Source organism: Cololabis saira, chromosome 9, assembly GCF_033807715.1.
Source record: "Cololabis saira isolate AMF1-May2022 chromosome 9, fColSai1.1, whole genome shotgun sequence".
Taxonomy (NCBI): domain Eukaryota; kingdom Metazoa; phylum Chordata; class Actinopteri; order Beloniformes; family Belonidae; genus Cololabis; species Cololabis saira.
The window spans coordinates 3,673,625-3,688,021 of NC_084595.1; the positions used below are offsets into that span (position 1 = coordinate 3,673,625).

Sequence of the window (14,397 nt, forward strand, 5' to 3'; positions counted from 1 at the left end):
CATTTCTGAAGTTAGGTCATGTGGATTTGACCAAACCTTATAAAATAAGACTCATGGATTGATATGCCAGTTAGTTTTTCATAGAGCCATAAGCTGCCAAAACCCCAGAAGCTGCATTCACCAAGGCTGCTTTTTTCTTCACCTGCAGGAAGAATAAAAACATGTTTTACACAAAATAAGATGATTCATGTCCTTCAGAAACAATCCACAACTCTGAACATTTATGTGCAACACATTTTCTTTTCATGTGAAGATAAGAGGCAGCAGACCAGAGTGGAGCTGGAACTAACACAAACCACCAGGAGAAACATGTTCTAACGTACCTGCTGACTCTAACACAAACCACCAGGAGAAACATGTTCTAACGTACCTGCTGACTCTAACACAAACCACCAGGAGAAACATGTTCTAACGTACCTGCTGACTCTCACGCTTGCCGTAGCGCATCTCAGTGGCGAAGTGTTCACAGTTGTACTTCTTCAGGTTGTAGTTCAGTTCTGCATCCACCAGTGAACGGGCATTCTTCACGATATCATTAGCTGGACGAGGTGGGTCTTTATCATCCAGGAGATTGTTGACTTTCCACTTGTTTTGCTTCAACACGTCCTCAAACTTCTGATTCAACACTTTGCCCGTATTAGCCCTCAACCCTAAAAGGACCAACCATGAAGAAAAGAGTTTCAGCTGCAGCTTACTGAGATGATGCTGACACCTAAAGATGTTGATGGTTCTACGTCTGCTCTGTTGCTGATTCACACTGTTGAGCAGCTGAGAACAACCTGAAACGCTGTTTTGTTTCAGTCTGACATGTTGGAGGAACGAGGAAACTCACTGGCTTTTACGAAGTGAACGACGTTTCCACCACCAACATAAACAGCCCAGTGCTGATAACAACGACGGAAGATCTCAATCAGGTCTCCAGGTTTCGCCTCCTTTTGATGAAAAAAAAAAAAAAAAATCAAGCAATCAATTCAATTCAATTTTATTTCTATAGCGTCTATTACAACAGAAGTGTCTCCAGGATCTTTCCAGAGACCAGAACATAAACATAAACCCCTGAGCAATTATTACATAAACAATGGCAGGTAAAAACAGCCCTAGTGGGAGAAAAACCTTAAGCCAAACAGTGGCAAGGAAAACTCCCCTTTAGGAGGGTAGAAACCTGGACCAGGACCAGGATCATAAGGGGGTAGAAACCTGGACCAGGACCAGGATCATAAGGGGGTAGAAACCTGGACCTGGACCTGGATCATAAGGGGGTAGAAACCTGGACCAGGACCTGGATCATAAGGGGGTAGAAACCTGGACCAGGACCTGGACCATAAGGGGGTAGAAACCTGGACAAGGACCTGGATCATAAGGGGGTAGAAACCTGGACCAGGACCTGGATCATAAGTGGAGGACCCTCCTACTGAAGACCAGACTGGGCAGAGCAGGAAAAGACAGAACAGACAGAGAGAATGATGAACAGAGAAAGGAGAGACACAGACACAATGGCAGGATGTCAGCAAGCATCTACCAGACATCCACACAGGCAGGTGGAAGCAGCAGTGGGATGATCAGAGGGGGACTGCAGGCCAGCAGCTCCTGAAGCTCTGGCCTGCAAACTTGCACAAAAGAGAAAAAAGGGGGACAAGTATGATGGACAAAAATGATGGGTATGAGATACTTATAATAAATAAAAGGTGGAAGAGGAGAAGAGAAGAAGGGTCAGGTTCCCGCCCAGTGGATCTTGTTGGTGCAGCAGAGGCCTATAGCAGCATATCTACCACCAAGCTGTTTGAGACTCACTAGTATAGTAAATGAAGAGATTGTGTGACTACAACTGAAAGAATGATCAAAACAAACCAGTCGACCCAGTTGTTGGTTTTAACTGGAGTTGAACAAAATAAAAAACTACAGACGAACAACCCCCCCCTAATCCACATAGACTAGAATAGAAGTTTTTCCTTCATCCATGGACTTTTTTTTTTATTATCCCGGTTTTTTCCCCCATTTTTATCACCCAGTGCTCCTACCTAAGCTACAGTCCTGGGCATTAACATCCTCTACCAACCCCGGGAGGCCCTGCACTGAGCTCAGGTCTCCTCCTTAACCTGAGGAGTGAGCAGCAGCATCTTTTCACCAGACAGGGTGGGGTTTCTCTGGCCGGACATAGCGCGTGGAAGGATCACGTTATTCCGGCCGGATCCTCCCCACCCCATCTGTTCCCCGGTTGGCCAAAGGGGGCAGTAGAGCCCAGGACTGTGTGACAATTTTTGCCACCACAATTTGGCGACCACGAGGGGACCTCAATTCTGTGGGCAGATTTTTCTTCTCTCCTCCGGGTCGGAAGGTGATTTGAGTGCACGCAACAACCTTGTACTCCCCCATCAAGTGAAGGTCGAGAAGAGGGCCTGACGTCCGGAGAGGTGAGAGGATCCCCCCACGGATTGGGGTCAAGAGAACCCGGTGGCTTCAGAAATGCCTCGCTGTTCTTTCGGGTGAGTTTTGAGGAAAGAAGGGCGGCCGAAATAAGCTGCGCGCGACAGTCTCTTCTCCACCTACTGTTTAGTAGTGTCTGCAGACGTTCCGGACCAAATTGGTTCCCAAATTGTGTCGGAGAGTGGTAGACTTACTCCAAATTTGGAATTTGGGGGCTCTGGATTCGTGGAATCCGAGTTACCAGGCTGGGTCTGGGGGCGACTTAGAATGCCTTATAAATTCTAGGACAGGTGAAGGAAAAGTTTGTGTTTTGTGCTCTGAGCTGTCTGTAATGTCTGGCATAAAAAATGATTTTGAAAAATAATTAGAGTCGGAACCTCGGTTTTTTCTGTTGATAAAGTCGTGTGTCCCCCCCCCCCCCCCCCCCCGTTTCTGCATCTGGAATCCGGTTTGAGTTAAAAGGGTAATCCTAAGTACTACCTCAACTGCTTCAGGAGAAACATGTTCTAACGTACCTGCCGACTCCCAGGCTTGCCGTAGCGCAGCTGAGTGGCAAAGTGTTCAGAGTTGTACTTCAACAGGTTGTACTTCAGTTCTGCGTCCACCAGTGAACAGGCCTCCTTCACGATATCATCAGCTGGACGATGTTTGTATTTATTATCCAGGAGATTGTTGACTCTCCACTTGTCCTCTTCCACTACGTCCTGCAGTTTCTCTTTCAACACAACGCCCGTACCAGCCCACGACTCTAAAAGGATCAACCATGAAGAAAAGTGTTTGAGTTGCAGCTCACTGAGATGATGCTGACACCTAAAGATGCTGACATGGTTCTACGTCTGCTCTGTTGCTGATTCACACCGTTGAGAAGCTGAGAAAAACCTGAAATGTTGCTTGGTTTTGTTTCAGTCTGACATGTTGGAGGAACAAGGAAACTTACCGGCTACTCTGAGGTGAACGATGTTTCCACCACCAACATAAACAGCCCAGTGCTGATAACCAGGACGGAAGATCTCAATCAGGTCTCCAGGTTTGACCTCCTTTCCATCCTTCAATTAGGATAAAAACAATCAATCAATCAATGAAGGGATTGTGTGACTACAACTGAAAGAATGATAGAAACAAACCAGTCGACCCAGTTGTTGGTTTGAACTGGAGTTGAAGAAAATTAAAGAATAGAGAGAAGACTATTAAAAAATAGAGAGAAGAAGTTATTGGTTATTGACTTTTATACAGAAGACCCCCCCCCAAACCCCCCACGCAAGGAAAAAAGAAAAATAAAATTTACAAACCTTGTCAAAGTATTTTGTGATTGTAGCAGCTGAGCTGCTGGAAGCTGGAAGAAAAACAGAATCAGACACCAAGTTCAGAACATCAAACACATCTTTTAAGTTTGTTATCTCCAAAAACTTCTTCTTGTTATGGTATGGTTGTTGAGGACCCAAAAGCAGGAGAGCAGGAGCCAGGAGTTCACAACAAAAAGGGTTTAATTACAAAAAGGCAAAAACAAAGCGCTGCAGAGCAGGATTAACAAAAAACCAGGAACAGGAAAAAACGACGAGGAGGCCACACACGGCCAAAGCTCCGGGGGCCGCCCTCGGGACCGAGCAGACCAGCGAGAGCGTTCCGGGGGCTGTCCTCGAGGCCGGGCAGGCCGGCGAGAGAGCTCAGGGGGGCGTCCCCGAGGCCTAGGCCTTGGCGTGGGTCTTGGCGGGGGGCGTGACGGGGATTCTTGGCGTGGCTCTGGGACTTGACGTGGCTCTGGAACTTGACGTGGCTCTGGAACTTGACGTGGCTCTGGAACTTGACGTGGCTGCGGGGGTACCCGGGTCCGAGGCGCCGGCTGCGGGGGTACCCGGGTCCGGGGCGCCGGCTGCGGAGGTACCCGGGTCCGGGGCGCCGGCTGCGGGGGTACCCGGGTCCGGGGCACCGGCTGCGAGGGTACCCGGGTCCGGGGCGCTGGCCCCCCCTCAAGGTACAGATCCCAGATGTCCCCACAGTCCACATCCAGGGCGGGCTGGGGGGGGACGCCGGTCCTAGGAGCTGGCTGGGGGGGGTCCGGGACCATCACTGGAGCAGGGGCTGATGCGTCCGGGACCACCACTGGAACAGGTGCGTCCGGGACCACCACTGGAACAGGGACAGGTGCGTCCGGGACCACCACTGGAACATGGGGAGGTGCGTCCGGGACCACCACTGGAACAGGGACAGGTGCGTCCGGGACCACCACTGGAACAGGGACAGGTGCGTCCGGGACCACCATTGGAACAGGGACAGGTGCGTCCGGGACCACCACTGGAACAGGGACAGGTGCGTCCGGGACCACCACTGGAACAGGGGCAGACAGGATGCGGGGAGCCGGAACAGGGGCAAACAGGGTCCTCGGAGCTGGCTCGGGGGGAACCCAGGTCCTCAGCGCTGGCTGAGGAGGAACCCGGGTCCTCGGCGCTGAGGCTGAGGCGTCCGGGACCACCGCCGGAGCAGGAACAGGGGGCGATGCGTCCAGGACCACCGCCGGAACAGGAACAGGGGGCGATGCGTCCAGGACCACCGCTGGAGCAGGAACAAGCTGGGGCTGGCGCTGACGCCGTTGCCGTTGCCTCCCATGAGCCTGCAGGCTCCTGGGCCCACCGCGAGCCTGGCATGTTCCCAAAAGGGGGTCCCCATACTCCCCCTCCTCGGCCCGGCGCAAAAACTCCATTAGGGTGAGGCGCTCTCCCGCTGGGTCCATCTGGTCGGTCCGTTCTGTTATGGTATGGTTGTTGAGGACCCAAAAGCAGGAGAGCAGGAGCCAGGAGTTCACAACAAAAAGGGTTTAATTACAAAAAGGCAAAAACAAAGCGCTGCAGAGCAGGATTAACAAAAAACCAGGAACAGGAAAAAACGACGAGGAGACATGGAGGAAGAACCAGTACGGACCGACCGACATGACGAGACACAGGTGCAGACACAATCAGGGCACATAGGACACAGGCGGGGCAAGACAGAAACTGAAAGTCACAAACTGGGGGGGAAGTGTCAAAACCTGACACTTAGTAAGAAATAGCCATCTATCTATCTATCTATCTATCTATCTATCTATCTATCTATCTATCTATCTATCTATCTATCTATCTATCTATCTATCTATCTATCTATCTATCTATCTATCTAGAGGAAAACAAAAGAAGTGAGTTCAGAACATCCAATAGATTTGTAGTTTCTGCAGGTTTGTGATCTCTGGCAGTAATCACCTCTGAACTCTTCAGAGTTAATGACTTTAGTTCAGTGTGAGTTTAGTTTGGTCTAGACCAGCGGTCTCCAACCAGGTCCTGGTTCCACCGTCCTGCATGTTCTAGATGTTTCCTGCTTCAGAACAGCCTGATACAAGCGACTGTGTCGTTAACAGACTTGTTCAGACCTTGATTACTGGCTAATGATGAATTAATTAGAATCAGGTGTTTGAGTCTAAAACAGCGGTTCCCAAACTTTTTTAGCCGCGCACCCCCTTCTATGTCTCAACCCGGTTGACGCACCCCCGATCCCTCACCCCTTAAAAAAAACGCAACAAGCTTTATTATAGCCATATTAGAGTCACCATGTTTATTCATGCTAAAATGACCAAAACACACATATAACATAATAATCACAATCACAACAATGCGCTCTCGCATTTAAATTAAACTGAAACACTGTAACACAGTTCCAATATAATGAAACAAAGTTATGCGCAGGCTTCCACTTTTAAGAGCAAAGAGGATGGATGACATGCTCAGACTCAGTGGCAGAAAGCAGATAAGTTGAGGAAAATGTTAGAATATTTTGAACATTGAACAAAAATTGCAGCAACTTTAAATGACGGTGGAACTAACACAACCCGTCATCATAACACAGGTTATGGAAATAAAATTTGAACGCTAGTAATTTTAATTCTATTCCCAGTGTTGTACATGAACACGTTCATTTATGTGAGAACGTTGAACTGAACGCAACATATTTACACATAAAGAACTTGAAAGTGAACTTGTTCATTCTGCAGATCACCAACTGGAATTTGAACTGTTCAGATTATGTGAGTTGCAACTTCACTGTTTAGGTCCAATTATTACGGAATAATCCTTCTTATTTCACCAGCGGGCGGCGCGCACATTTAAAATACTCGACGAGCCCGGTGCAGTCTTTACGAATGTAGGCTGATTTATGGTTCCGCGTTACACCAACGCGGAGCCTACGGCGTAGGATACGCGGCGTGCGGACCGTATGGTTCGCGTCGCCGCGTACCTTACGCCGTAGCCTTCGCCGTCGATTTAACGCGGGACCATGAATCAGCCTTGACGGGTGAAGAGAGACGTTGCAGACGCAGCGTCAGCGAGCCGTCAGATGATGATCCGCTTATCATTATCTGCGGGAATTTTACACATCGTCTCCCAAAGAGTCTGACTCGTCTGCCTCGTCAACTTCAAATTTGAAATGTCATGTGGAGTTAAAGCATCCGTCCAGTGTGAGGAAATATCTGCAAGTCTTTAACAATCAAAAAAGTTCCCAGAAAGACCAAGAGGTCTGACTTCCCAGTAACAGGTAGACAAATTGATAATGCACTACAATGTTGGAGATTTACAGCCTCTGAATAAAGTTGAAACGCCACTAGGACAATACATGATTGTATTCAGAAGGGGTCTCCAACCCTGTCCTGCGTGTTTTACATGTTTCCTTGCATCATCACACCTGATTCTAATTAATGGCCATCATCAGCTTGTGTGTGAAAAAAAAAATATCAGACCGCCATTACATTTTTCATCTCGCGCACCCCCTAGAGGCAGCTTGCGCACCCCTGGGGCGCACCACACTTTGGGAATCCCTGGTCTAAAACATGCAGGACAGCAGCCGAGGACCAGGTTGGGACCGCTGGTCTGGATCACTCAGGGAACATTTATTCCCCAAATAAAAACAGAACGCAGTCTCTTTTAACAAATGATCAACAAAACCCTTCAAATAAAACAGAACGATACAGGAATGAAATTAAGAATAAATATTTGTAGACTTACAACCCATGACAAAGCTGAGGATTCAGGACGGCTGCAACTGCTGGACTGACTGACCTGAAAGTAAAATCGTGCTCTTTATGACTCAAACAACATTCTTCCTTTTCATTACGTAAAATCATGAAATCCCCTCAATGCTCAGCCACATCCACACCCACATGTGTGTGTGTGTGTGTGTGTGTGTGTGTGTGTGTGTGTGTGTGTGTGTGTGTGTGTGTGTGTGTGTGTGTGTGTGGGCGGGGGGGGGGGGGCTAAATCGTGGTGAGGACAAACAGAGAATAGAAATACCGTGTCATTTTAAGAAAGAGGTCCATAAGTTAAATGTTAAATATCTTATGAGCCTCTCTGTTGACATTGAGAACATGAACTTCGGGGTGGCTCTGTCTCTCCGGGAGGGCTGGCCTCTCGCCAGGTGGGGGTCGTTGGTCTGAGGGGGGTCGTTGGACTGGGGGGTCGGTGGTCTGGGGGGGTCTTTGGACTGGGGGGGTCGTTGGTCTGGGGGGGTCATTGGTCTGAGGGGTCGTTGGTCTGGGGGGGATCGTTGGTCTGGGGGTTCATTGATCTGGGGGGGGTCGTTGGCCTCGGGGGTTGTTGGTCTGGGGGGGGGTCGTTGGTCTGGGGGATCGTTGGTCTGGGGGGTCGTTGGACTAGGGGGTCATTGATATGGGGGGGGTCGTTGGCCTCGGGGGTTGTTGGTCTGGGGGGGTCGTTGGTCTGTTGGGTCGACCCCCCCGACCAACTACCCCCCACCAGACCCCCGAGGCACACACTTATGGACCTCTTTCTTAAAATGAAACAGTATTTCTATTCTCTCGGTTTGTTCTCACCACCCTTATTAATGTCCCGCCCACACACACACACACACACACACACACACACACACACACACACACACACAGACACACACACAGACACACACACAGACACACACACAATGCTGAGCATTGAGGGGATTTCATGATTTTACGTAATGAAAAGGAAGAATGTTGTTTGAGTCATAAAGAGCACGATTTTACTTTCAGGTCAGTCAGTCCAGCAGTTCCAGCCGTCCTGAATCCTCCACTTCACCATGTCTTGTAAGTCTAACAAATATTTATTCTTAATTTAATTCCTGTATCGTTCTGTTTTATTTTGAAGGGTTTTGTTGATCATTTGTTAAAAGGGACTGCGTTCTGTTTTTATTTGGGGAATAAATGTTAATAGATAGATAGATAGATAGATAGATAGATAGATAGATAGATAGATAGATAGATAGATAGATAGATAGATAGATAGATAGATAGATAGATAGATAGATAGATAGAGAAAGAGAGAGTGTATACATACACCTACATTTGTAAGTGTATATATATATATATATATATATATATATATATATATATATATATATACATAGAAACACTCACAATAATGCCTTGGTTGATCAAAGTGAATATTCATGCTTTACTATATTAGGATTTATAAAACAATTTTTAGGAAAAACAAACTTTTTTAATCAGAAGAATCAGAATCAGAATCAGAATCAGCTTTATTGAGTCAGTTTAGAAAACTGTTATTGACTTCGGATACACCGGCGGCGGCACTGATGGAATTATGCGCCTGTTTTCCAAAGGGTAACACTGGGATAGGGGGGGAGGAGAAAAAAAATACATCTTCACATTGAATATCATACAATACACAATATCAAGTTGCAAAAAAACACCTCGCAGACACGAAGCACAGACGTCACAGGACTTGCACGTGGGTGATTGGGGGTGGGCAAGTCGGGGGGGGGGGGGGGGGGGTGGTCCCGGCAGTTCTAACAGTTCTAGTCATTTATTTTTTTTATTAACTTTACAAACTTCTCACTGAGTGCGGTCCTCCCCTGACTGCAGGCGGCGCACAAACATACATTCAAACAACTACGTGTTTCTACTACTGTCTTAAACACCATTAATGATCACCATTATCCTTATTTTTCCCAGTTTAGTAGCGCAACTGAGGGTGCACACTTAGTTGTCCTATGTTTATTTATTCATACTCGTACGCACGCACGCACGCACGCACGCGCACACACACACACACACACACACACACACACACACACACACACACACACACACACACACACACACACACACACACACCGCAGTCGTCAGCTGTGTCCCATTCAGTCTGATCGCCAAACAGAGGGATCAGTGATTGAATCCAGGTGTAGTTGGAGGGGTTAAAAGTATAAATGAAGCCGGGTTGGCTTGGAGAAAAGAGTGTGAAATCAGCTGTACAGAAGGCAGCATCTCAGAAGTAGAAACTTTGACTTTTTGAAAAACTTCCTGTTTCAATGTTTTTATTTTTTTTGCATTTTCAATTAATTTCGTTTTTCAACTGCAGTATTCTTTTTTGCATTATTATAAAAGATGCACCTTGGCATCTTGAAGGCCGGCAACAATAAAATGATATTATACTTAATATTATCCGACTGCCAGTTGTTTTGTTTTGATTGGAAAGTTATTTTCCGGAAAGAACCCTGTCAAGAAAACTCAAAAAATGTTTGTACGTACATATAATTGTTTCGCATATACCATACGAATGCACCAATGTGTGGAAAAAATATATATGATATTGAAAGATTTCGTGTTCGTTTGTCTGGTGAATCGGAAGAAAAACTAGTGGAATGGAATTACAGGTTAATACAACTTTTAATCATGTCAAGCACAAGGTTTTTCCGGCCGGAGGTACACTTCGGTCAGACCATGTGGGTAGGAGAGAAATGCACACGGGGGTAATCGATCCAATCTTTTTTATACTGAAAAGGAGGGTGTTCTTTGCAAATGATTTTCATTGGTTGAGCCTAAGAGACGTGTCACTTCCATCTTCCTTTCCCTGGGGTGTCAAGCCTAGCTCACAGGTGAGACTCCCCACAGCTAAGCGTCTGCTTATTCCCCCATGGCATGTGTATTGCAAATTAATTTCATTAGGAGAGCCAGATCAAGGAGAAATCGCCTTAAGGTGTCACCTTTCCCCCGTCTCCTCTCCAACAATGTGTATTTGTATTTAACTTCATTAGAAGAGCCAGATCAAGGGGAAATCACCTTAAGGTGTCACCTTCCCCCCATCTCCTCTCCATCAATAACATGTGTATTGTATTTAACTTCTAATCTAATAGCAAATAAGTTTTGGGAGATCACAAACTTAAAAGATGTTTGATGTTCTGAACTTGGTGTCTGATTCTGTTTTTCTTCCAGTTTCTAGCTGCTCAGATGTTTCAATCACGAAATACTTTGACAAGGTTTGTAAATTTCATTTTTCCTTTTTCCTTGGACTTCTGTATGGAAGTCAATAACCACTCTTCTCTCTATTCTTTAATTTTGTTCAACTCCAGTTCAAACCAACAACTGGGTCGACTGGTTTGTTTCTATCATTCTTTCAGTTGTAGTCACACAATCTCTTCATTGATTGCTTGATTGTTTTTATCCTAATTGAAGGATAAAAGGGAGGTCAAACCTGGAGACCTGATCCAGATCTTCCGTGGAATATTACGTCACTGGGCTGTTTATGTTGGTGGTGGAAACATTGTTCATTTCGGAACAGCCGGTAAGTTTCCTTGTTCCTCCAACATGTCAGACTGAAACAAAACCAAACAACGTTTCAGGTTGTTCTCAGCTGCTCAACGGTGTGAATCAGCAACAGAGCAGACGTAGAACCATGTCAGCATCTTTAGGTGTCAGCATCATCTCAGTGAGCTGCAGCTCAAACACTTTTCTCCATCGTTGGTCCTTTTAGGGGGAGGATCAGGCTCCAGCGGTGGTGGTGATAATGGTACAGGCGTTGTGTCGAAAGAGAAGTTGGAGGACGTGGTGAAGAAGGACAAGTGGAGAGTCAACAATGTCCTGGATCATAAATACAGACCTCGTCCAGCTAATGATATCGTGAGAGATGCCTGTTCACCGGTGGATACAGAACTGCAGTATAACCTGGTGACGTACAACTGTGAACACTTCGCCACTGAGATGCGCTACGGCAAGCGTGAGAGTCAGCAGGTACGTTAGAACATGTTTCTCCTGGTGGTTTGTGTTAGAGTCAGCAGGTACGTTAGAACATGTTTCTCCTGGTGGTTTGTGTTAGAGTCAGCAGGTACGTTAGAACATGTTTCTCCTGGTGGTTTGTGTTAGAGTCAGCAGGTACGTTAGAACATGTTTCTCCTGGTGGTTTGTGTTAGAGTCAGCAGGTACGTTAGAACATGTTTCTCCTGGTGGTTTGTGTTAGAGTCAGCAGGTACGTTAGAACATGTTTCTCCTGGTGGTTTGTGTTAGAGTCAGCAGGTACGTTAGAACATGTTTCTCCTGGTGGTTTGTGTTAGAGTCAGCAGGTACGTTAGAACATGTTTCTCCTGGTGGTTTGTGTTAGTGAGGGTCCGGGGTGAAACCCTGGACCTTTAACAGGACTGAGCTCCTCCTCGTCCTCTCAGCCGTCGCTCCTCCATGACGGTGTCACACTCATAAAGATCCAGAGATTTAGATCAGCAGACGTGGTTCCAGCACCACTCTGGTCTGCCGCCTCTTATCTTCACATGAAGAGAAGATGTGTTGCACATAAATGTTCAGAGTTGTGGATTGTTTCTGAAGGACATGAATCATCTTTTCTTTGTGTAAAACATGTTCTTGTTCCTCCTGCAGGTGAAGCAGCAGCAGGAATAGCAGCAGCAGGAATAGCAGCAGCAGCAGCAGGAGCAGCCTTGCACATTTAGTCCATGCTCGTTGTGTGAAATGTGCTTTATAAATAAATTTGCCTTGCCTTGGGGAATGCAGCTGTGGGACTGCAGGTTCTATGAAAAGCTAACTTGCGTATCAATCCATGATTCGTATTTCATAAAGTTTGGTCAAATCCACATGATCTCATTTCAGAAATGAAGGTGCCAGTTCAGACTTATTAGAAACTGTCATGGTTGGTCCTCCAGCCTTCAGTACTATTCAGCTCACCTCTCTCCCGCTCACCCCAACTGCCAGCCACGCCCACCTGGTTAGCCACGCCCACTTCGTCAGTCATCCATTCACGTGCTCACTCAGCTGCAGCTCCTCAGCAATCAAGACTCTCCTGCACACTCACGGCCAGATCGTTCCTTGTTCCCATGCAAGACCTTCCAGCATTCACCCTTCGTCTGATCTCCCGGTTTCAACCCTGCTTGCTCCCTACCTGCCTCGTCTCTGCCCTGGTAAAGACCTCAGCCCTTCTGTCTTTGACTCTGAACCAGCCTCACCACTTCCTGGTCTCAGCTGTGCTCACCTGCTTCTGCTGACAATAAAAGTCATTACCAATCTATCTGTTCCAATTGGTGCTGCTCTTGGGTCCAAAACCTCACCCCATACAAGAAACAACTTAATCAATCATCCAGGTTTCTCCCCCCCCTTATGATCCAGGTCCTGGTCCAGTTCTCTTCCCCCCTAAAGGGGAGTTTTTCCTTGCCACTGTTTGGCTTAAGGGTTTTCTCCTTTTCCTGTTATAAATTGGAGAAAATGAACACATACCGGGAAAACTATGTCAACTACGTCACGCTCCCTAGGCCTGATTATGTTTTCTCAAGTCAATGATTGTGTTATGTTGAAAAGATCACTCCATACTTGTACATTGTTGTTTTTGGTGGTTAGTCTTTCTTTTCATTGTTTGGACATAAAACAAAAATATTATTCCAACATTTAGGACAGACAACAGATGTAAGATGTATGAATACATGATGTATCGGTTGTGAATGTCTAATGATGAATGTCAAAACGAAATAAAAAGGGGAGTTTTTACCTGCCATTGTTTTGTTCTGGGTATCTGCAAAGAGCCTAGAGACAATCCAGATTCACTATCAATATTGCTGAAAAGAAGTTACTGAAACATTAAGTCAGGGCTGCCAAGTCTCACGCTTTGAGTGTGTCAGTCACGCAATTTGACCCATTCTCACACCACACGCCACACTTGACATTCCTCACGCTTATTTCCCCATTCAATACTATAAATTTGTTTTTTTTCATGATAATTAACTTTGGGCCTCGCGGCTTGCCGTAGTTCAAGACTCTTGATTGACAGACCGACATAACCAATCCATCAGTCCTTGGTGCCGACATCTAACCAACCACGGAAGAGGCACCACGCCATATAAGCCAATCAGACGCAACGGGCCAGATCTTTGCGCCTCATTATCACACACCACCGCGCCGACATTCAAAACCTCCTGCTTGCTAGAAGACGACAGTAGGTAAACTACCCAATTTTGTTCACTGTTGAATCGCTCTTTCTCCTTGAGTTTCCTAGTTAATGTACTATTCTGTCCTGTATTTGTTGAAGAGGCGCCGGCTGTGTAACATTTATTTGCCTCTTCTCTATTCTATCTTGGCCAGACTCAGAGACACTGACTGCGTTGCATGCATCAATAACCCTTTTAAAACCCGAATATTGGCAATAACCCAAATTTGCACGGCCATGTAAACACCCTTTGAATAACCCGAATTTGCTCATATTCGGGTTTTTAAAAACCCGAATATGACCCCTGGGTTACTCCTTTTAACCCGAATATTCGGTCATGTAAATGACAAACGGAATATCCCCATCAAACGGAACATTAATTTGTTTTCTGCGCATGCTCTGTTTGCAAGGAATCCTGGGCTTATCCTGGATTAATTACCATGTAAACGGAATATTCTGAATGTTTCACTAACCGGAATATTAGCAATAAACCGAATGTTCACTGCATGTAAACGTAGTCACTGGTTAGTCTCAATATAAAACAGTATTCAATCAAACAGTAACATGTAGCTATCTTTTGAAAGATGTTAGGTGACAAGAGGAAGAGACAGCAGAGAGATCTGCTGTCATTCTGGGCAAGCCCAGTGACACCCCCCCCCCCCCCCCCCCCCCTTATGCACCCCCTGACAATGAGGGTACAGAAGAGGCAGAAGGTCAAGAAGAGAGATCAGAAGAGAGACAGAGAGAG

The 14,397-nt window shown here is 46.4% G+C and overlaps 2 protein-coding genes across 2 annotated transcripts; one reads left to right on the forward strand and one right to left on the reverse strand.

Annotated features, from left to right (window-relative positions):
- Positions 1 to 70: 70 nt before the first annotated feature.
- Positions 71 to 5,152, reverse strand: LOC133450842 (phospholipase A and acyltransferase 5-like). Its single transcript, XM_061729746.1, has 7 exons — positions 5,053 to 5,152; positions 3,714 to 3,757; positions 3,362 to 3,470; positions 2,940 to 3,172; positions 833 to 932; positions 418 to 650; positions 71 to 142 (listed from the first exon to the last, which is right to left on the reverse strand). Exons 1-7 carry the CDS (start codon positions 5,150 to 5,152, stop codon positions 71 to 73), a joined length of 891 nt encoding a protein of 296 aa, XP_061585730.1.
- A 3,325-nt stretch (positions 5,153 to 8,477) lies between these two features.
- On the forward strand, positions 8,478 to 12,168 carry LOC133450843 (phospholipase A and acyltransferase 3-like). Its single transcript, XM_061729747.1, has 5 exons — positions 8,478 to 8,518; positions 10,667 to 10,710; positions 10,907 to 11,015; positions 11,205 to 11,465; positions 12,098 to 12,168. The coding sequence occupies exons 1-5, from the start codon at positions 8,512 to 8,514 to the stop codon at positions 12,166 to 12,168; spliced, it is 492 nt and encodes a 163-aa protein (XP_061585731.1). The 5' UTR covers positions 8,478 to 8,511.
- Positions 12,169 to 14,397: the final 2,229 nt, after the last annotated feature.

What these genes read in the sequence shown, in the direction of transcription:
- LOC133450842 (XM_061729746.1), bottom strand. Translation starts at nt 5,152, where the DNA reads ATGGACCCAGCGGGAGAGCGCCTCACCCTAATGGAGTTTTTGCGCCGG. An exon ending in GGGAACATGCCAGGCTCGCG is followed by an intron (nt 3,758 to 5,052) that starts GTGGGCCCAGGA and finishes TTTTTCTTCCAG; the next exon opens with CTTCCAGCAGCTCAGCTGCT. An exon ending in CGTTCACCTCAGAGTAGCCG is followed by an intron (nt 3,173 to 3,361) that starts GTAAGTTTCCTT and finishes TGATCCTTTTAG; the next exon opens with AGTCGTGGGCTGGTACGGGC.
- LOC133450843 (XM_061729747.1), top strand. An exon ending in TCACGAAATACTTTGACAAG is followed by an intron (nt 10,711 to 10,906) that starts GTTTGTAAATTT and finishes TCCTAATTGAAG; the next exon opens with GATAAAAGGGAGGTCAAACC. An exon ending in GCGTGAGAGTCAGCAGGTAC is followed by an intron (nt 11,466 to 12,097) that starts GTTAGAACATGT and finishes TTCCTCCTGCAG; the next exon opens with GTGAAGCAGCAGCAGGAATA.